Below are 16,071 nucleotides of genomic sequence, written 5' to 3' on the forward strand. Positions count from 1 at the left end.
TGTGACCACAGCAGGGCCTCATCTGTCCTGCAGGCTGTGCCTGGGCCCCCAGTGGCTCTGCATGCTGCCCACGCCCCATCTTCCAGAGCAGGAGTGCCTGGAGCGATTGCCCAGTCTGGTGCCCTAGTTTTCAGGTCTAGAATTGAGGACAGGCGAGGGGTGTGGGAAGGACATGGAGAGACTGGGACCCAGTACAGGGCCTGCCTCACGGGAAGCACGAGGGGTGTCCTGGTGAAGGCACAGTCGCGGTGCTGTCGTCAGCCTGGAAAAGGGGACCCTTTCACCACCAAAGACGTGGGGCTGGAGCTGAGGTCCCAGACATCAGGGAGCCGCCACCCCCCAGCCCCAGTCACCACTTCAATGGCCAGAGCAACAAGCAAACTGAGGGAGCCCAAGACGAACTTTTTACAACTTAGAATTTTTATTAAAACAATCATTTAAATTACAACAACCCCCCAGAATAGAAAATAGCCTTCCCTGGTGTGGCCCTGACAGGAGGCCCCATAGGAAGAAGGATGGTTTGAAGTCTTTGAAAACGGGTGGATGGAGCTTCCCTGGAAGCCCAGAGGGGCCAGCCTGGCCCCGGGGAGGCTGGGAGAGGCCATCTCCCTGCCAAGGGCCTGCAGGCCCCAGTCCTGCCAGCAGGCGAAGCTTAGCCAGTCGCAGGTTGTTACCCTCAGGACTTGCGGTTTTGATTTGAAAGAGAAAAGAAAGGGAGAGAGAAACCTGTCCCCAAGACTACAGAACGCGATCACTCAGGAAGCGTTAAGTAGTGCCGCGGGGTGCTGTCCAGCAGGGCCCGGTGGGTGCGCAAATAACTGTGAGGACAGCACAGGACAGAGCCGCTGGGGCTGAGGTGGAGCCTAAATCAGATCAACGAGGTGCCCTGCGTGGACCCGCCAGGGGCTGCCAGCGCAGCCTCGCTGAGTGTTACCAGCACGGTGCTTCTGCCCAAGGACCATCAGGAGCACTTCAAAGGAAACAATCCGGGCAGGGCCCTGCTCTCAATGGAGGTCGGGGGCTTCCTTACTTAATAAGACCTAAGCTCATTCACTTACAAATCACACAGTCACCTCGGCCATTGGCACACGCCCTGAAAACCAAGCTCTGCTTTCATTCCTTCTTCCACTGGGGCTCAAGATATTTCTGAGGGCCGCCATCCTCTCCGCCTGTTCATCTCTGGGAGGTACCTGCCAGCTCTCGTCCCCAAGGAGAGCTGCCTTGTCCCTGCTGGAGCCAGGCTCTGCCGGCCCTCCAGAGTCTGCTCCCTCCACAGCTCAGATCCCAGCCGGCTCCCCTGTGGCTGCATGGCTCGGCATTTCCCAGACTTCAGACATACACACAGCAGTTAAATAATAAAAAAACTAAGCCTGACAACATTTTTATGAATGACCACCATGCTCTGTGCCCACAGCCACTGTTACAGACTAACTGTGCAGGTTAGGGATGGGTGGTGAGCCTGAGGAAACAGCCTCACAACTGTCAGACCTTACATTACAAACGCGGCCGGAGGAGCCCCGCCGGGACCGTGTCTCAGGGGAAGAGGCCTCGGAGGGACAGAGAGACACAAGGGAACCTTCCAGCTACAGCCATTCATGCTTAGTGTCCAGATTCGGAGTCCCACCCTGCATGTCCTGAGGGGCTGGGGGGACACATAGGGCTGGCTTACACCGTGCAAGGTGACCCAAGAAGGTGGCGGCAAGCCCAGGACACCACTAGGTCAGCTTGACCACGGAATTTGGCAGGATCTCTGCGAGCTTCTCAGTTTCTCAAAACCACACAGGATTGCCAGAAGCTACTTCTGCCCTCAGGAAATCTCCAGACCCTCCCACGCCTTTGTTTAATACACTTCTTTTCACTGGTTAGCACTTATCCCCGGCTCTGCACAGCAGCCTCATCGGAAGGATGTGAATGGCCTGGCGGGTCACAGCAGCACCACCAGCCATGGAGGAAGAAAGGGCAGGAAAGCGGCCCCAAACCAAGGAGTGAGTATGGGCCATGGGGTGGCTTTGTGACCTGCTGCCACCCGGCATGGCCGGGGGTCGTGTGTCGGCAGGTGCAGAGCACTGACTGTGAGGGGTCACCTGCATCCCCTCCCTCACATGGCCCAGGGGAGAACATAAGGCGAAGGGCTCTCAAGGAGACGAGGGCAACAGCCAAGCAGGCCCAGGTACAGCCACGGGGGGGAGAGCCTTGCTGGCGTGTGGCCGGGAGGAAAGACCATTCAGATCAACGAGGCAGACTGGGGCCAGTGGAACTGGGTGTCGGGGCCTCAGAGCCCTACAGAGACCCCGGTCATGGCTGGGCTGCCAGGTGCTGACTAGAGTGACGGGGAGCCCCCCCACCCCGCCTGCCACGTGCGAGAGAGGCTACGGTTGGAGAGGGCCCCGCCTGCCTCCTGGACCCTGGTCTGAGGTGGCAGAAGAAAGGCAGCGAGTGTTTTGTAGGGTGCAGGTTCCTACACGGCTCTGCTGGCCTCCCAGGCCCTCTGCTGGCAGGCAGCCCTTCATCACAGCTTCTGCCGGGTCTTCCCCCAGGCACAGCTGCCTTTCCCATTCCCCACCAGCTGGCAGCCCGAGCGCTACCTCAGGGGTGCCTAGGCCGAGGACCCGTCGCCTGGCTCGCCCTCCAGTGACGTGTAGCAGGCAGGTTGCTGTGGGCCTGGGCTTGGGCGGCCACACTTCTTCCCATGCCAGTTCCTCACCAGTGAAGGAGATGAATTTTCTGGAACCCTGGGGGGGGGGGGGAATGCCACCAGCCTTCCGGTCTCCAGGGGGCCTGTGTACTTCACTTCCTACAGCCACTTCCCAGACAGGGCTGGGAGGTCAGCAGTGGACAGTAAGACACACACCCCAGGGTGCTTTGGACGAAGGAAGCACGGAATCCCACATTAGATAAGGAAAGGCAAATACTCAAAAAAATTTAAAGACTCAGGTCAGGAGAACTAGAACCCCAAGAGAGATACTTCTGCAGGGTCATAGTTCAAGGCAATTGCACGTGAAGGGGGCTGGGCTCTCCGCTCAGCCAGGAAAAGCTCCAGAGCTCCAAGGAAGCCCCCATCCAGCCCGCCCACGGATGGCTCCCTCGGTGTCAGGCCCATCCCATCGGTGCTGCAAGCAGAAGTGGCCAGTCCTCGGGTGGCTGGGTCACCTGCTAGAGCTCTTCAAAGAAGGCCACTCGGGACTTGGCGCTCTGCAGGGTGAGCTGCAAGGAAGCAGAGAAGAAAGTGAAAGGGGAGCTGGCTTTCAGCTCTTTCACGACAGGATGCCCTCCTGCCTCCCGGACTAAACTCAAAGGTGGCTGGGAGTGAAAGGGAAGACGGTTCAAGTAGATGTTCAAGAAGCTCGTGGTCAATCCCAAGTAAGTTTCCAGATTTGCCCAGGAACTCAAATTAGGAGGTGACAAATGAGGACGTGCCAGGAGGGATGGCTGGTGGGCAGAAGCATGTCAGCAGGAAAATGTCATCAATGTCGCCTTTTCACAGAGGGCAGGGGAACCCTGGGCATTTTAATAGATTCTCACATCCCCGTCTACAAAGGAGTCTCTAACGATGCCTCTTGTTGTGCTGTCCGTGCTGGTCCCAGCCTGGGTGCTCATCCACTCCAGGGCTCGAGGGCCAGCTCAGCAATGCAAGTGTCTCAGTCCTCATGCCCTGGGCACGCTGCTCGGGCAAGGAGACATGGCCTCGGGCAGGGCAGGCCTGTGTCAGGTGAGGAAGAGCTCATCCTTTCCACTCCTGGCTCCCCAGGTGGCCCCAAAGCAGACTTGCCCGTGACCTGGCAGCTGAGAGGGGGTTTCCATCCACAAACTGGGAGGCAACTGGCTTTCCAGGTAGGGCTGGTTTAGGCAGGGAGGGCGCAGCACATGGGGCGGTCCTCTGGGCAGAAACTGTGAGGCCTTCCCAGGAATGCTGTCCTGAGCGGCACAAGCTTGAGAAGACGTGGAAGGGAGAGGGAGGATCGGCGGTGGAGCTCTCTGATTGGCAGATAAAGCACTAACTAGGGTTTGCGACCTCCCGGGCTGCCAAACCCCAATCCCCCAACTCGGGAGGTCCCTTCCCAGGATCTCCCCAAACAGAAGCATCTGGCATGGGCGCACCCCCAGTGCCCTGCTTCCTGCTCTACTCCTGAAATCAGTTACTTGGGTGAGACTGTGTGCCCCATACCCAGCTCTGGGATTTTGCTAAGGAGTGTCTTCAGGGAGGGGGGACACAGAGTGCGTACTGTTCATCTTCATACCCTCAAACCACTTAGCTTAGTGCTTTGCACATAGCAGAAGCTCAGTTTGTTGAGTGAATGAGATGTAGGTGATAACGATAAGGAAATGGTGAGATGCAGGGGAAAGTTGAGAATTCCACCTGGGGCTGAGAAGGCCCAGGCGCTAATTCTCCGTCACCACCTCGCTGTGTAGCCTCAGTGGACACCCTTGACCTCTCTGAGCCGCTTTTCTCTGGAGTTAAACCATGGGGCCAGGCTAGATGGTCTGGCCCATTCCCTCGACCTCTGGCAGTCCCTGAATCCAAAGAGAGCTTGGCTCTCCACAGGGTGGGGGAAGAAGACTCCAAACCAACCACTTCACCATCAAAGACACGCAGCATCAGTACACTCAAAATGAGACAGCTTGAGAGCCAGCTCTTTAAATCCTGCCAAATCTTTTGGCCTTGAAGTTCCTGACTAACAAGCTAAATGCAAGGAGACATCTGAGCTCTTTTTTTCAGTGGAACCAATTTCAGAAACCCTTTGGAAAGCCCAGCTCCAACGGGAGTGGAGAAACCTTTCATTTCTTTGCTGAAAAGGAACTCCCTCTAGAAGGATGGGTTTCTCCCTAAACACAAGCAGAGGAGACGGGCCGGGAGTTACGTGCTCTGTGATAATGGGAGCAAGGATGGTAACTGGGGAAGAAAGAAAGACAGCCAGAGAGCCACCGGGACAAAAAGGCTCTTGGGGGAAAGTGAATCAAGAGGTGTGAAACCCCGTGTCTCCACTCGGGTTCCTCCCACACTCCCGGGGAGACCTCAGGCCGGCTCCTCACGGTACAGGGGACCTGCAGGGGACGGGGCCTCTGCCGCAGCCCTTCCTTCCATACACTGAGTCACTCACAGGCACGGCCAGACTGACCAACCCAAAGCCCATCTGGGCGGCTGGGTGGTCCTGGGCAGGTCACTGACTCCGTCTGGCCCCAGTTCCCACCGAGAAGCAGGGGTGGTGGCAGCCCCTGCCTCGCAGGGTGACGTGCGGAGGGACAGAAACTCTACAGAGCGCTCGGTGCCGTGCCTGGCGCGTGGTGAAACGCTACAGCTGGTGTTACTAACAGCAGTGTCACATCGCCCCTCCCCCAGCTCCGACTCCTCTCCTTCCAGGGGGAGCAGGGCAGAGGGCAGATTTGGAGGGGTGAGGGCGAAGGCAGGGTTCACAGCCTCTGAGGCAGGGAGAGCAGATGCCCCCAAGAGGCCTGGCCTCTTCCCCAGGCACGGAGCCCGGGCTGTGGGGGCTTCCGAGAGCCTCCTGCCCGTTTGTACAATGATGGTTCCAAGAATTCCTGGATCCTCCTACCGGAGCTGCGTGCTGGCTATCCCCTCGAGGTGCCAGTGGAGGGTTTTGGCAGCTCTGGCAGTGCCAGACTCCAGTCACTTGAGCGTGTGCTTATTGGGAGGCAAAGGCCTCTTCGAGTGGGCAACACACTGCCCTGGATCCCAGCCCGCACTGACCTCCTATCTCACAAGAGCAGCAGTCGCACCCCAGCCCAAGGAGAGGTGCGGTGCGAGATCGAACGCTGGCCGTGCAGAAGCAGGAGAGCACCCTGGATGCGCAGCCTCGGCAAGAAGACAGTACCATGGTCTCCAGGCTGTTGGAGGGATGGGCAGAGCCACCGGACGGAGGTGGCGGACGTGGCTGCTGACACCAAGGGCACTGGAGCGTCCCACCTCGGCCCACAGGCAGACCTGGCTGCCCCGCCCCCGCCTTTCACCCTTTCTGTACAGTTTGTGGTGGTTCCAATTCCAACAGGAAGCCCGTCATCAGAGGATAATCCCGCACGAGCTGACTGGTGCGGCTGGAACCCTTCCTCTGCCTGCCCTACCTCCACAGCGTCCCTGATCTCAGGCATCAGGACCTGCTCATGCTGGAGCACAGGCCGGGGAGCTGGGCAGTGAGGACGGTCCGTGGGGAGAAGCCTGGGCTTCTTTCTTCCACATGGGGACTCAAGCCCAGGGGCAGGGAGGTTCCCCCTCAGGCACTGCCAGCTGCGCTCCCGGCCCGGCTCCGCCCCACACCCCAGCCCTCCCCTCACCTGTGGAATCCCTTACCACCTGCTCTTTCTAGAAAGCTCACTGTCACATTTACCGTGTAGCCTCAGGCAGGAGGTATCCGTAAAGGAGGAGGGGAAGGCTTAGAGGAAACAGCACAAAGCTAGCCCTTCAAAAAGGGAACGGCCTCTGCAGGTCGTCTTCGTAGACTCCTGGAAATCGGCTCACAAGCATCCTGGATTCCCGCTACCCTCTCCTACCCCAAGGTGTACAAGCCACGTCAGCATTCGGTACACCTTCCTGCTCAGGGACGGGCCTGGCTCTCCACACAGCGTGGCAAAGGGACCACAGAGATGATCCGCCACCCTGGGCCTCGCATCCTGCGGTGCCAAACGGTGAGAGCCGGAGTCAGCCGTGAGGGCCACCCACCACCCTGCAGCCCCTTTGGTGATCCAGCAACACCTGTCATCACCCCAGACCCACTGCTTGGGGGGCAGCACCTCCAGGACTGGGGCGGTGCCATGGGGGACTCCCCAGGTGCACAGAACGTGGCTCTACGACCACGCTGCCATGCTGGGCGGACTCCGAATTCCAGCAGGTGGTGAAGCAGAAAGGCCTCATTACGCAGACAGACAAGCAGGGCCTCTTGGACAGTGGCTGCCTCATTCTGGGACCTGTCAAGTCTGGTCCACCTTCTCTGAATCCTTCTGAGGACACGCGGGTAGAGTTCTGCCCGAGCATGACTGGTGGCCACGTCTGCCCCGCACCGTCCAAAACTCCCCCTGGGTCCAGACAGAGGCGGCCAGGGAGTCCTGGCGGCCGCATCCAGCCCCTCCGGGAGCTCTGCACCCCACGTTCCTCTCACCAGTTCCCTGAAGATGACAAAAGAACATGAAGTTTCCTCACCAGGCACGGGACTGACCCGCTTCTCTCTTGCAGCTGTCTCCTCACATCTGATTAAAATCCGCCGTGTGAATAATACAGGAGGAATTAAGTTCTCTCTTGACTGAACCGGCTGTTCAAGTCTGTCACTAATCCAGCTCCATTCTGAGGAGACAAACTTCCTCTTCTTTCTCGGCTGCATATCTGTATGGTGTGGTTTTTGTCTTGGGGGCGCTCTGGCCCACCTGTGGCCTGGCCCCTTCTTCCTGCCCAGCCTTGATAGACACAGCCTGGCAGAATTCCCCCACAGCCACCTCCCCATCACACTGCCCATTGTTTGTGACGGCCACCAGGCTGTGCAAGGGCAGGACGGGGAGCCTTCTGGCAGGGCGAGACCTCTTCACACCACCCGAGCTGTGTGCAGTATCACCGAACAGACACCTCCACCAGCTAATGAATCAGATTCGGGAGACACTTCTGTCTCCTTAAAAAGACAGGAGGCTGGTTCCTCCAACCCTAGGGAAGGACTTGGTACCCGGCAGCCTCTCCTGAACCTGGGCATGCAAACAATATGCAGACTCATGGGCTCCCACTCACTGGGCGAGGGTTTCAGGCAGCCCGTCTAGATACAAGGACCTGGCTTGCCCCTGAGAGAGGGCCCCAGGGTGTAGAGACAGCAAGCCTGAAGCATCGAGACCAGCACCAGGCTCGCCAATCCTTCCTGGCCTGCTCTGCAGTGAAGGCTTCCAGCTACGAAGCTCCTCCGGCCTCACTCCCAGGAGTGCCCCCTGCTGGAAAACCACAGCCCCAGGCTGGCTGCCAGCTCCCTCCTTCCAGCTCTCCTCCAAAAGTCCTTTTGAGAGGGATTGCTTCCCAAAGTGAAGACAGAATAACTAAATGTATTCCGGCACAGAGCCTGCAGCAGCAAGGCTGTTTGATTAAGAATGAATTACACTTTCATCAGCACAGAGAAATTGATTCACAAGGCCGCACTGTGATAATCTTGTTCCTAAAGCAAAAGGGGGTGGGTGGGACACAGAGCCACTTCGGCTATCAGTGATGAGAGAGAAGAAGCTCTACAATTAAGCTGGGAGAAGAAAACTAACCAGAGCGCCAGGATTCCTCCAACTAGTCTCTGGGGGCCTCACCTCAATCCACTCATCCCTAGGGGGAGAAGAGAAGAAGGGGTGGGGGAGCGTCTAATTCATTTTAAACAAAAAGACCCACAACGCTGAACCCATTTTAGATACTAACCTAATAACTCTAGGCGCTGAGACTCTGCTTGTCCCATAAAAATGCAGTGGAATTGAAATGCAAGCCCTAAAATCATGTTACACTTCCTCTCAACCACTACATATTGAGAACGAAGGAGCGGGGGAGGGCGCAGATACAAAAGGACAGGCAGATTCTCCACCAGGAGCAGGAAGGTGACAGCCAAATCCAGCAGCAGCAAATTCCAACATAATCTCTGGTTTGGGGTGTGATAAACATTCCCCTTCCAAATCAAAGCTGAGGGGGCAGGGCCGGTGAGGGGGGATGGCTGCTATAAACGGGTCAGATTAAGCTATTCAGCTGTCTTGCTAGTTGACAGCTTGTACCCAAATACCATCTGGTGATGTGCACGGGGAGAGAGCTGTCCACACACTTATCCCTAAGCAGAGGTAGGATGAAGGGCCGAGTCCACCACAATTAACAAATCCAGTTTGGTATCAGCTACTGTATCTGCTCTAGAGAGAAATATGCCTGGGAAAACCCAGAGGGTGCCTTTGGTTTACTAATCCTTTAGGGACCTAAAGTGGCAGGATGATGCCTGGAAACCAGTATCTGCCCATGTCTCAAGCTGCCCGTGTGATGCTGGCAGGGCCTCACTTCATTCCTCCACCTGGAAAATGGACGAATCGGCCTGATTCACCTCGCTGGGCAGGGGGAGGCTAACTGATGGGCACAGAGCACTCTGAACGAGCACCTTCGGGAAATGGGGCAGATAGACCGATGTCATTTCTAATTGCCAATATCAGAAGGGAAATCACAGCAAGGATCATAAGAATAGAACCTCGAGCCTGCAGAATGAGTTTGCATCCCGACTCTTCCCTCCCGCTGTTGCAGTGACAAATCAGGTGCTGGAGGAATGCTGCACTGAAACGTATCTTCAGTGCTGAGGGACCAAATGAGATGTCTTACTGCATCCAATAAGGCCCACTAATGTCCTCAGACACTTCCAAATGGTGGTAAAATACCCTAGAAGGGCGAGGCAGGTTTTGCACACTCCTCAACGCCTCCCAAAGGGCAACTGCTTGACCAGGTAAAGCCCACCGACCAAAGGGAGGGACTGGATCGTGGTCTTTTGGCAAAGAGGCTGGTAGAATCTTCTACCTAGGGAGCTACCAGGAACAAGCAAGAAAACTGGAAGCGCTCGACAGTTAAGAGGCGCGTGGACATTCAGTCTGCGTGAGGTGGGAGTGGCCTTCAGGGATGAGCCCAGGCTTCACGTCCAGGAGGAGGGTGCCCTGAGACCAGCCCATGCCTGCGACGCCTCCCCCGAGCTTCCCACGGAGCCAGTGCCCTCGCTCCTGTGTTCTTCATCCACACCTGGTGCCTCTGCTGACCCCTGCTCCCCACTCCACTCCTGCTCCCCTTTCTTCTCCACCCTCCCCCCACCACATCTGCCCTGTTCTCACAAAGGGAAAGTTCTGGAGCCAGGGAGCCAAGGCAGGGGACGCTCCACCAGACATCACAGGGTTTCCGAAGCAGGCAGAGCCCTGTGGGTCCCTGGGCGGGGTCTAGGGGTGCTGAATGTGTTCACCACACGGGCAGCGCAGCCTGTGGAGCTGCCCCCGTCCAGGCAGGCGATGCTGATGGAGGTCATAAGGGAGGCCTGACTGGTTGCTTTAACTGTGGGAGACGCCTTTCACGCTTCTTCACCCTCGCCCTGTGATTTGTCACTTCCCTGGTGTTTTAAGTGCTCCACTTGACTCGGCCAGCCCTGCATCTCCAAAGGGAGTCCATGCAAATTGAAGATGACATTGAACTTTTATGTCTTCCCGATCTGAGAGAGGCGGCTGGAGCTTCAGATAAATGTCGAGGCTCCTCATTCCTGCTCCTCCACCAGCGGAAGCCACAGCTAGACCTCGATGGTTCACACCATTTACGAAAAAAATAAGCTTTCTAAGCTCTATGACCCACAGGATTTCTCATTTGTCGACTGCCTTTGAAATCCTGTGCTTCTTCAGAGACCACGGGCACAAAAAACAAAGACAAGTTTCCTGGCGCTCATACCAGCCCAGAATTGGGGAGTGAAGCTGTCCCTTGAGAGGGGATGAAGGGTGCGAACGTGTTGTCACCTCCAGAATGTGCTGCCCAGCTAAGTCACACCTGGCCACCACTCACTTCATCAGTGCAGTGGCTCTGAAGGCAAGAGGTTCAAGCCCAAGACACCATGTCCCCCTCCCCCAGCCTCACTGCCAGACCCCACACCCTCGCTCACAAGACCCAGAGTCCAGGAATACATGTCATGGTCACTCCCCCCGAGAATGCCACAAATCTACGTTCCCAAAGGCAGCTTCTGATCACTAGCACCGCTTGGGACTCAGATGCAAATGCCAAACCAGTTGTACTGATTATCGATTGGGAGAAAATTGAAATGTGGAGTTAAGATTAGCAGGAGGAGGGCTTCCCTGGTGGCGCAGTGGTTTAGAGTCCGCCTGCCGATGCAGGGGACACGGGTTCGTGCCCCGGACCGGGAAGATCCCACATGCCGCGGAGCGGCTGAGCCCGTGAGCCATGGCTGCTGAGCCTGCGCGTCCGGAGCCTGTGCTCCGCAATGGGGGAGGCCACAACAGTGAGAGGCCCGCGTACCGCAAAAAAAAAAAAAAAAAAAAAAAAGATTAGCAGGAGGAGAAAAATACAGCCTTGCAAATCCAAATCAGATAGTACAGTCAGCGGAGTTCATTCTGGAGTTTTAAAAGTTTTTACCTCTAAACACACAGAAACTAAAACACTTACTGTATACGCGTGTCACAAGTTGTGCACGTAACTGTGGTACGTCCCTCGGCCCAGGCTCACAAGCAGATTTGTTTCTTTATATAATTTTAAGCACTCGCTGAGTCCTTACAGTGAACTCACTAAATTCTCATAACAATCCTGGGGGGGAACGAACTGTTTATTCCCTTTTTACAGGTGAGGACACTGACCCTTAACAGAAGGTAAGAATTTTAGAGATAGTAAGTGGCAGAGCAGCGGCAACCCTGGTGAAGAAAACTGGACTGCCTCTCAGCATTCCCATGTAACTTGTGGGTAAACCCTTGTAATTAGCTTAAGAGTCACCAGCCCTGGAGGGTCCTGATGAGTCAGGGTCAGACACCAGCCTCGAGGTGAGGCAGGAGAGGACAGACAGCAACGGGGAGGAGTACATCCGGATCACGGGAGGTAGCAGAACCAGTCTTTCCTTGAAGAAATGTATGATCAAAAGACATGAAAAACAAAACAAAAATCAATGCAGGCTGGTTTGAACCAAGATTAATGACAAGTTTCAGGACAACGGACACTCTCCAGTTCACCACCGGTCTGCATTTCTCATCCTGGACTTTCTAGATGGAGCTGTGCCCTTGACATTCTAGGCGCCCACACTTCAAAGCCCGCCGTGGTATTTCTCATCAGCTAGGCTCACTTCAGCCCAGACCACAGCAGGCACAAGGCCAGAGCCGCCCCAGCACAGCAGGTGACTGGCTGTCAGGCTTGGTCACTGGCCACAGGGACCACCAAAGTCGAGAAAGTGGAAAGTGCATCCAACTTCACGTGTAGCAAAAGCTGCCACTATTTAATCTGGTGATACTAAGTCCAGCTGTCTTAAGAGCCAACTCCATTTTATTAATCCTTGATTAATCAGAATTCTTGATTAACTGGAGCTTGGCAGAATACTTTGAAAACAAGTTCACATCAAGACACTAAATAAAAAGAAAAAAAAAAGGCTTCTGTGCATGTCCTAGGAGCGGTACACATTTGACTACAAATCAAACATCATTTGTCTATAATCACAGCTCAGTGAGAACTGACGGTCAGAACTGGGTCCCTGAAGAAGTTAAGCGTTCTGAATCATTACAGAAAGAAGAGAGATGAAATCATATCAAGGTAGAACAGGACGGTCACATGCAGAGAATATCTGACAGCACAGACTAAGACAAAAAGGGACTTCCTGCATGCCCCTGTGCTTGCCACGGGGTCCAGGAAGCCACCGTGGAGCCGCCCCGGGGTCCTCTGGGTGCCACGGGGTGATCCCTTGAGCAGAGGGGCCACCCGGCCCGCCCACTCCGTGCTCTTCACACCTGCCCGGCGTGGAGCATGCGCCGCTTGGTGCTGGCGTGTTCAGCGCCAGCGTGCGGTATGAAAGCTGAAGAAACAGGAGCCTGCTAAACAAAAGTGTCACACGCAAATTGTGGTTCACGCCATGGGTTCCTGGAACCACTGACAGATCGAATCCATCTTCTAATGAGATCCATCTGGGACTTTAATAGCAACCACAAATAGGACCTCTCCTATGCCAGATCGCACTGTTTCGCACAGAGCTTCCAATGGGCTTATTTTATTCTAGGAGCAGAAAGCACGGTGAGGACACCAAAGGACACATCCCATGTGACTGTCAGGTGTGGGTGGGCTTGCTGGCGGGGGTACTACTGGGGAGCAGGCGAGGAGCAGAGGCAGGATGTTATTATTGCGCGTAATAAATTCTCTCCACTGCCTAGGCCTGTTGGGAGAATAATGAACTGTTGCAGAAGGAAAGCAGCAATTATTCAATTAATTCACTCCACGAGCACTGACTACCCGTCTGCTGGGTGCCCAGATTTCTCTGTTCCGACATGAATTCACGCCGACTGCGACCGTGCCCCAGACTGCGGAGAAGCCCAGGCAGAGGTGGCCGTTAGTGTGCTGGCAAACAGAGTCCGCTTAGCCTGACTGCATATCGACCCCTGTGTTATTGGTTTGCTGTACTCGAAAAGAGAATAGATGTGTACAGAAAGGGAGGCTCTAGAGGAAAATGAGGGAACACGGGCAGCCCCTTCATCCCACGACCAGAAGCCGCCAGGTATGACTGCGGGTCTTCAGAGGCTGTCACCACATGAAAGGTCTTGATCTCGTTTTAAAGGCACCAGTCTTAAGAACACCCAAATTGACCCCGTTTCCATGCTAGGGTTATTTATCTAAGGAGTACGCCACCAAGACAAAGGACTTTAGACAGACCTGACCGGACAAGAAGCCATGACCTTCCCCAGCCCGACAACGACACAAGATGAAGGACGGCTGGTCCTACAGCCCCGGGACATGCTCTTCAGAACGAGGCAGCCTTCTGGACCCTGGAGGCTGTTCTGGCCCCACAGGGCGGATGCCTGCTCTCAGACTCGAAGCATGCTGCGGCCAGTCCCCAGGCGCCACCTGCCCTCGGGAGGGCTCGGCACGGCCCGGGGACAGAGACAGGCAAGCTCATGCAGGGGTTAGTATCACAGAGGTCAGTCCCATCACCACATACAGAGTACCTGGGAATAACCTACTTTGAGGGCTCAAATGCAGATAGGTCTTCTGCCTTGGGCTTGAGGCTAAACCAGCAAAATAAAATGAAGAAAAACAAAAACATACCCTGTGATATCAACAATGCCACACGTGCCATTTGCAAAATGCTCAGACAGGCCTGAATTGTGACAAGTCACTTCATTTGTGTGTTTTTATGGCTTGGAAACGGGTCTCCCCAGCTTTCAGCACCCCAGGGCCCTGCGGTTGAGGGCCCGGCTCATGGAAGCAGTGGCAAAGATGAGCCTGTGCCCGGCGCCCGGGGGAGGAGTGGGTCAGGGAGGGGTCCGAGGCAGCTCCTGTGAGGCCCAACTGGCTCACTGGCCCAGTCATCCTTCTTTCTCTCTGCTCACTGGCTGAGGCCTCGCTCCAGCTCCCCTTTGCTAACTGTTTCAGAATTTGGTTTGGAAGGGAAACCCGGTAAGTTACAGAAGCTGGAGGAAAGAAGAACGTGGATTGTGGAAAGGTCTCTCCCTCCAGGTCACGCTATTAAAAGGAATTCTCTACTCGGTGCCAATACTAACCGGAGTCAAGAGGGAGGATTCAGGGCTCCCGACTGTACCCCTCAACGATGGCAGGTAGATACAGATCTCTTGAAAACAGACAGTTCTCAAACTGGGAGATCAATTTAAAGACTACGCTAAAGCGTACAAGGTGAAACACATCTAACTATCACCATCTAAACTCAGTGAAGAGCCTTGTCTTACTGACCCCCATTTTACGGGTGTTAGCCTGGTCCTGGGGGAAGAGACAGGAGCTGACATCACCTGGCAGGAGAGGACCTTTCCGCTTTGCCCAGCGTAAGAGATGTACACTCTTGGGCTGATAGTTAGTATGGAATTTAACTTCCTCCAAAATGCTGAAAGCTCAAAATATCCGTGGAGAAAGACATGAAACTGTTAGCAACATAAATGAAGTCTCATCTCTTAAAACATTAAGGGTCTTCTAGATACTCCCTTTCAAGTCTGAAAAAAGTTAAAAATTCAGAATTTGGTTTCCAAGTCAAGAACAGAATTTTACAGTCGTTGCCACTTAAAAGCGCAAAAAGACGAGAGGGAGAGGCCATTCTCAACAGCCTCCCTTTCATTTTGCTTTCTCATTAAGTAAGGCAGCTCCCTGGGCAGAACTCCCCTCGGCTTAAAAGACAGAATTGCTTTACTGCTAAATGATGGATCAAAACCTGTCCTGTAACCGTGATTCATTTCATCAGAGCTTTTAACACAAGCTCCCCTTCCATCGAGTCAATGGATTCACAGACACTGGCAGATTAAATTCCCTTTCTGGCGTGAGTCAAAAAATTTCCTCAACTAGGTACATATAAAAAATGACAACAGTCTAATGACTCGGCTACTGAGGAAACCAGATGCCAACCTCACATTTCATTAACAACTGCCCTAATCAGCAAAAGACAAGAGACTCGGTACCTTTTTAATGGTATTGTGTTTGCTGCTGGTGCCGCCCTGATCAGAGTTCTCGTTGTGCAGAATATCTAAGGCCGTCTCCCTCTCTTTGAGTTTCAAGGCCTCGATCTCTGTCTTGAGTTCGTTGAGCTGCTCCTGCAGGTGCTTGCTCTTCTCCATATACTCCACTCTGCCAGAGAGAGGACAGAGTATCATGGGGTCTGGCAAACAGTGAGGCGCACCGTGGCCGAAAGGCTCCAGACCCACACGCTGCTTGGCCTGGGACCCAGGGTCTGAGCCTGGGGTTCACATCTCTGCTTGGCCACTCGCGGGCCATGGGAGCTTGGGCCAGTCACTAAACTGCTCTGCATCTGTTTCCTCATCCATAAGATAGGGATAACGATCACAGGGCTGTGGTCGGGATTAAACAGAAGGAAGTGTAGGAAAGCCTCAGTAAACTCTCATACCAGTTGTAATGGATAACAGATAGTTTTTAGTTCTACACAGAAAACAACACAAGAAACAAGCCTCCTGGCATCCAAAACAATCTTGTCTCAGCCCTTCTCGGAGAAGTAATTCCATTCTAATGACCTCTTCTGATAGGCCATGGCCACATCCCTACTTGTTTTGGGACATAATCTCCTAAAGATGACAGAAGCTCACTCAGCAAACACCAGGAATAGAAAGATGCCCACCACCACCTGCAAGCACACATGGTTATCTATGAAGGAAGCCATCCTCAGGGTGTCCAGCTACACGGGCACAGCCAGGCAAACTGGGCAGCACAGACACAAGGGACCTTCTGCAGTGATTCCCACGCACGGGTGGTGCCTGGTGCGCACAGGTAATGAGTAAGAAAACATGAACTGTGAAAAAGCAGTAAGCAGCCTCACCCTGATCACACAACCGTGTACTGCTGAGCACGCCTAGAAAACAGTCATCACACAACCACGTACTGCTGAGCACGCCTAGAAAACAGTCACACAA

At 54.6% G+C, this 16,071-nt stretch overlaps 1 protein-coding gene across 3 annotated transcripts in view; it reads right to left on the bottom strand.

Moving 5' to 3' along the window:
* Positions 1-402: 402 nt before the first annotated feature.
* NF2 (NF2, moesin-ezrin-radixin like (MERLIN) tumor suppressor) overlaps positions 403-16,071 on the bottom strand; it is a 78,478-nt gene continuing 62,809 nt past the window's right edge. The window contains exons 15-17 of one of the 3 annotated variants that reach the window (XM_027124356.1): positions 15,109-15,274; positions 13,669-13,713; positions 403-3,204 (exon numbers count right to left, since the gene is read on the bottom strand). In XM_027124356.1, coding sequence (XP_026980157.1) covers positions 13,678-13,713; positions 15,109-15,274 — 202 coding nt within the window. In that variant the 3' untranslated portion in view covers positions 403-3,204; positions 13,669-13,677. Of the gene's footprint in view, positions 3,205-10,971; positions 13,714-15,101; positions 15,275-16,071 lie in introns of those variants that run through there. The other 2 variants (XM_027124355.1, XM_027124357.1) reach the window with 2 other exon arrangements.

The sequence above is a fragment of the Aethalodelphis obliquidens genome, unplaced genomic scaffold (assembly GCF_003676395.1).
Source record: "Aethalodelphis obliquidens isolate GAN/ISIS:26980383/991018 unplaced genomic scaffold, ASM367639v1 scaffold28, whole genome shotgun sequence".
Lineage (NCBI taxonomy): Eukaryota > Metazoa > Chordata > Mammalia > Artiodactyla > Delphinidae > Aethalodelphis > Aethalodelphis obliquidens.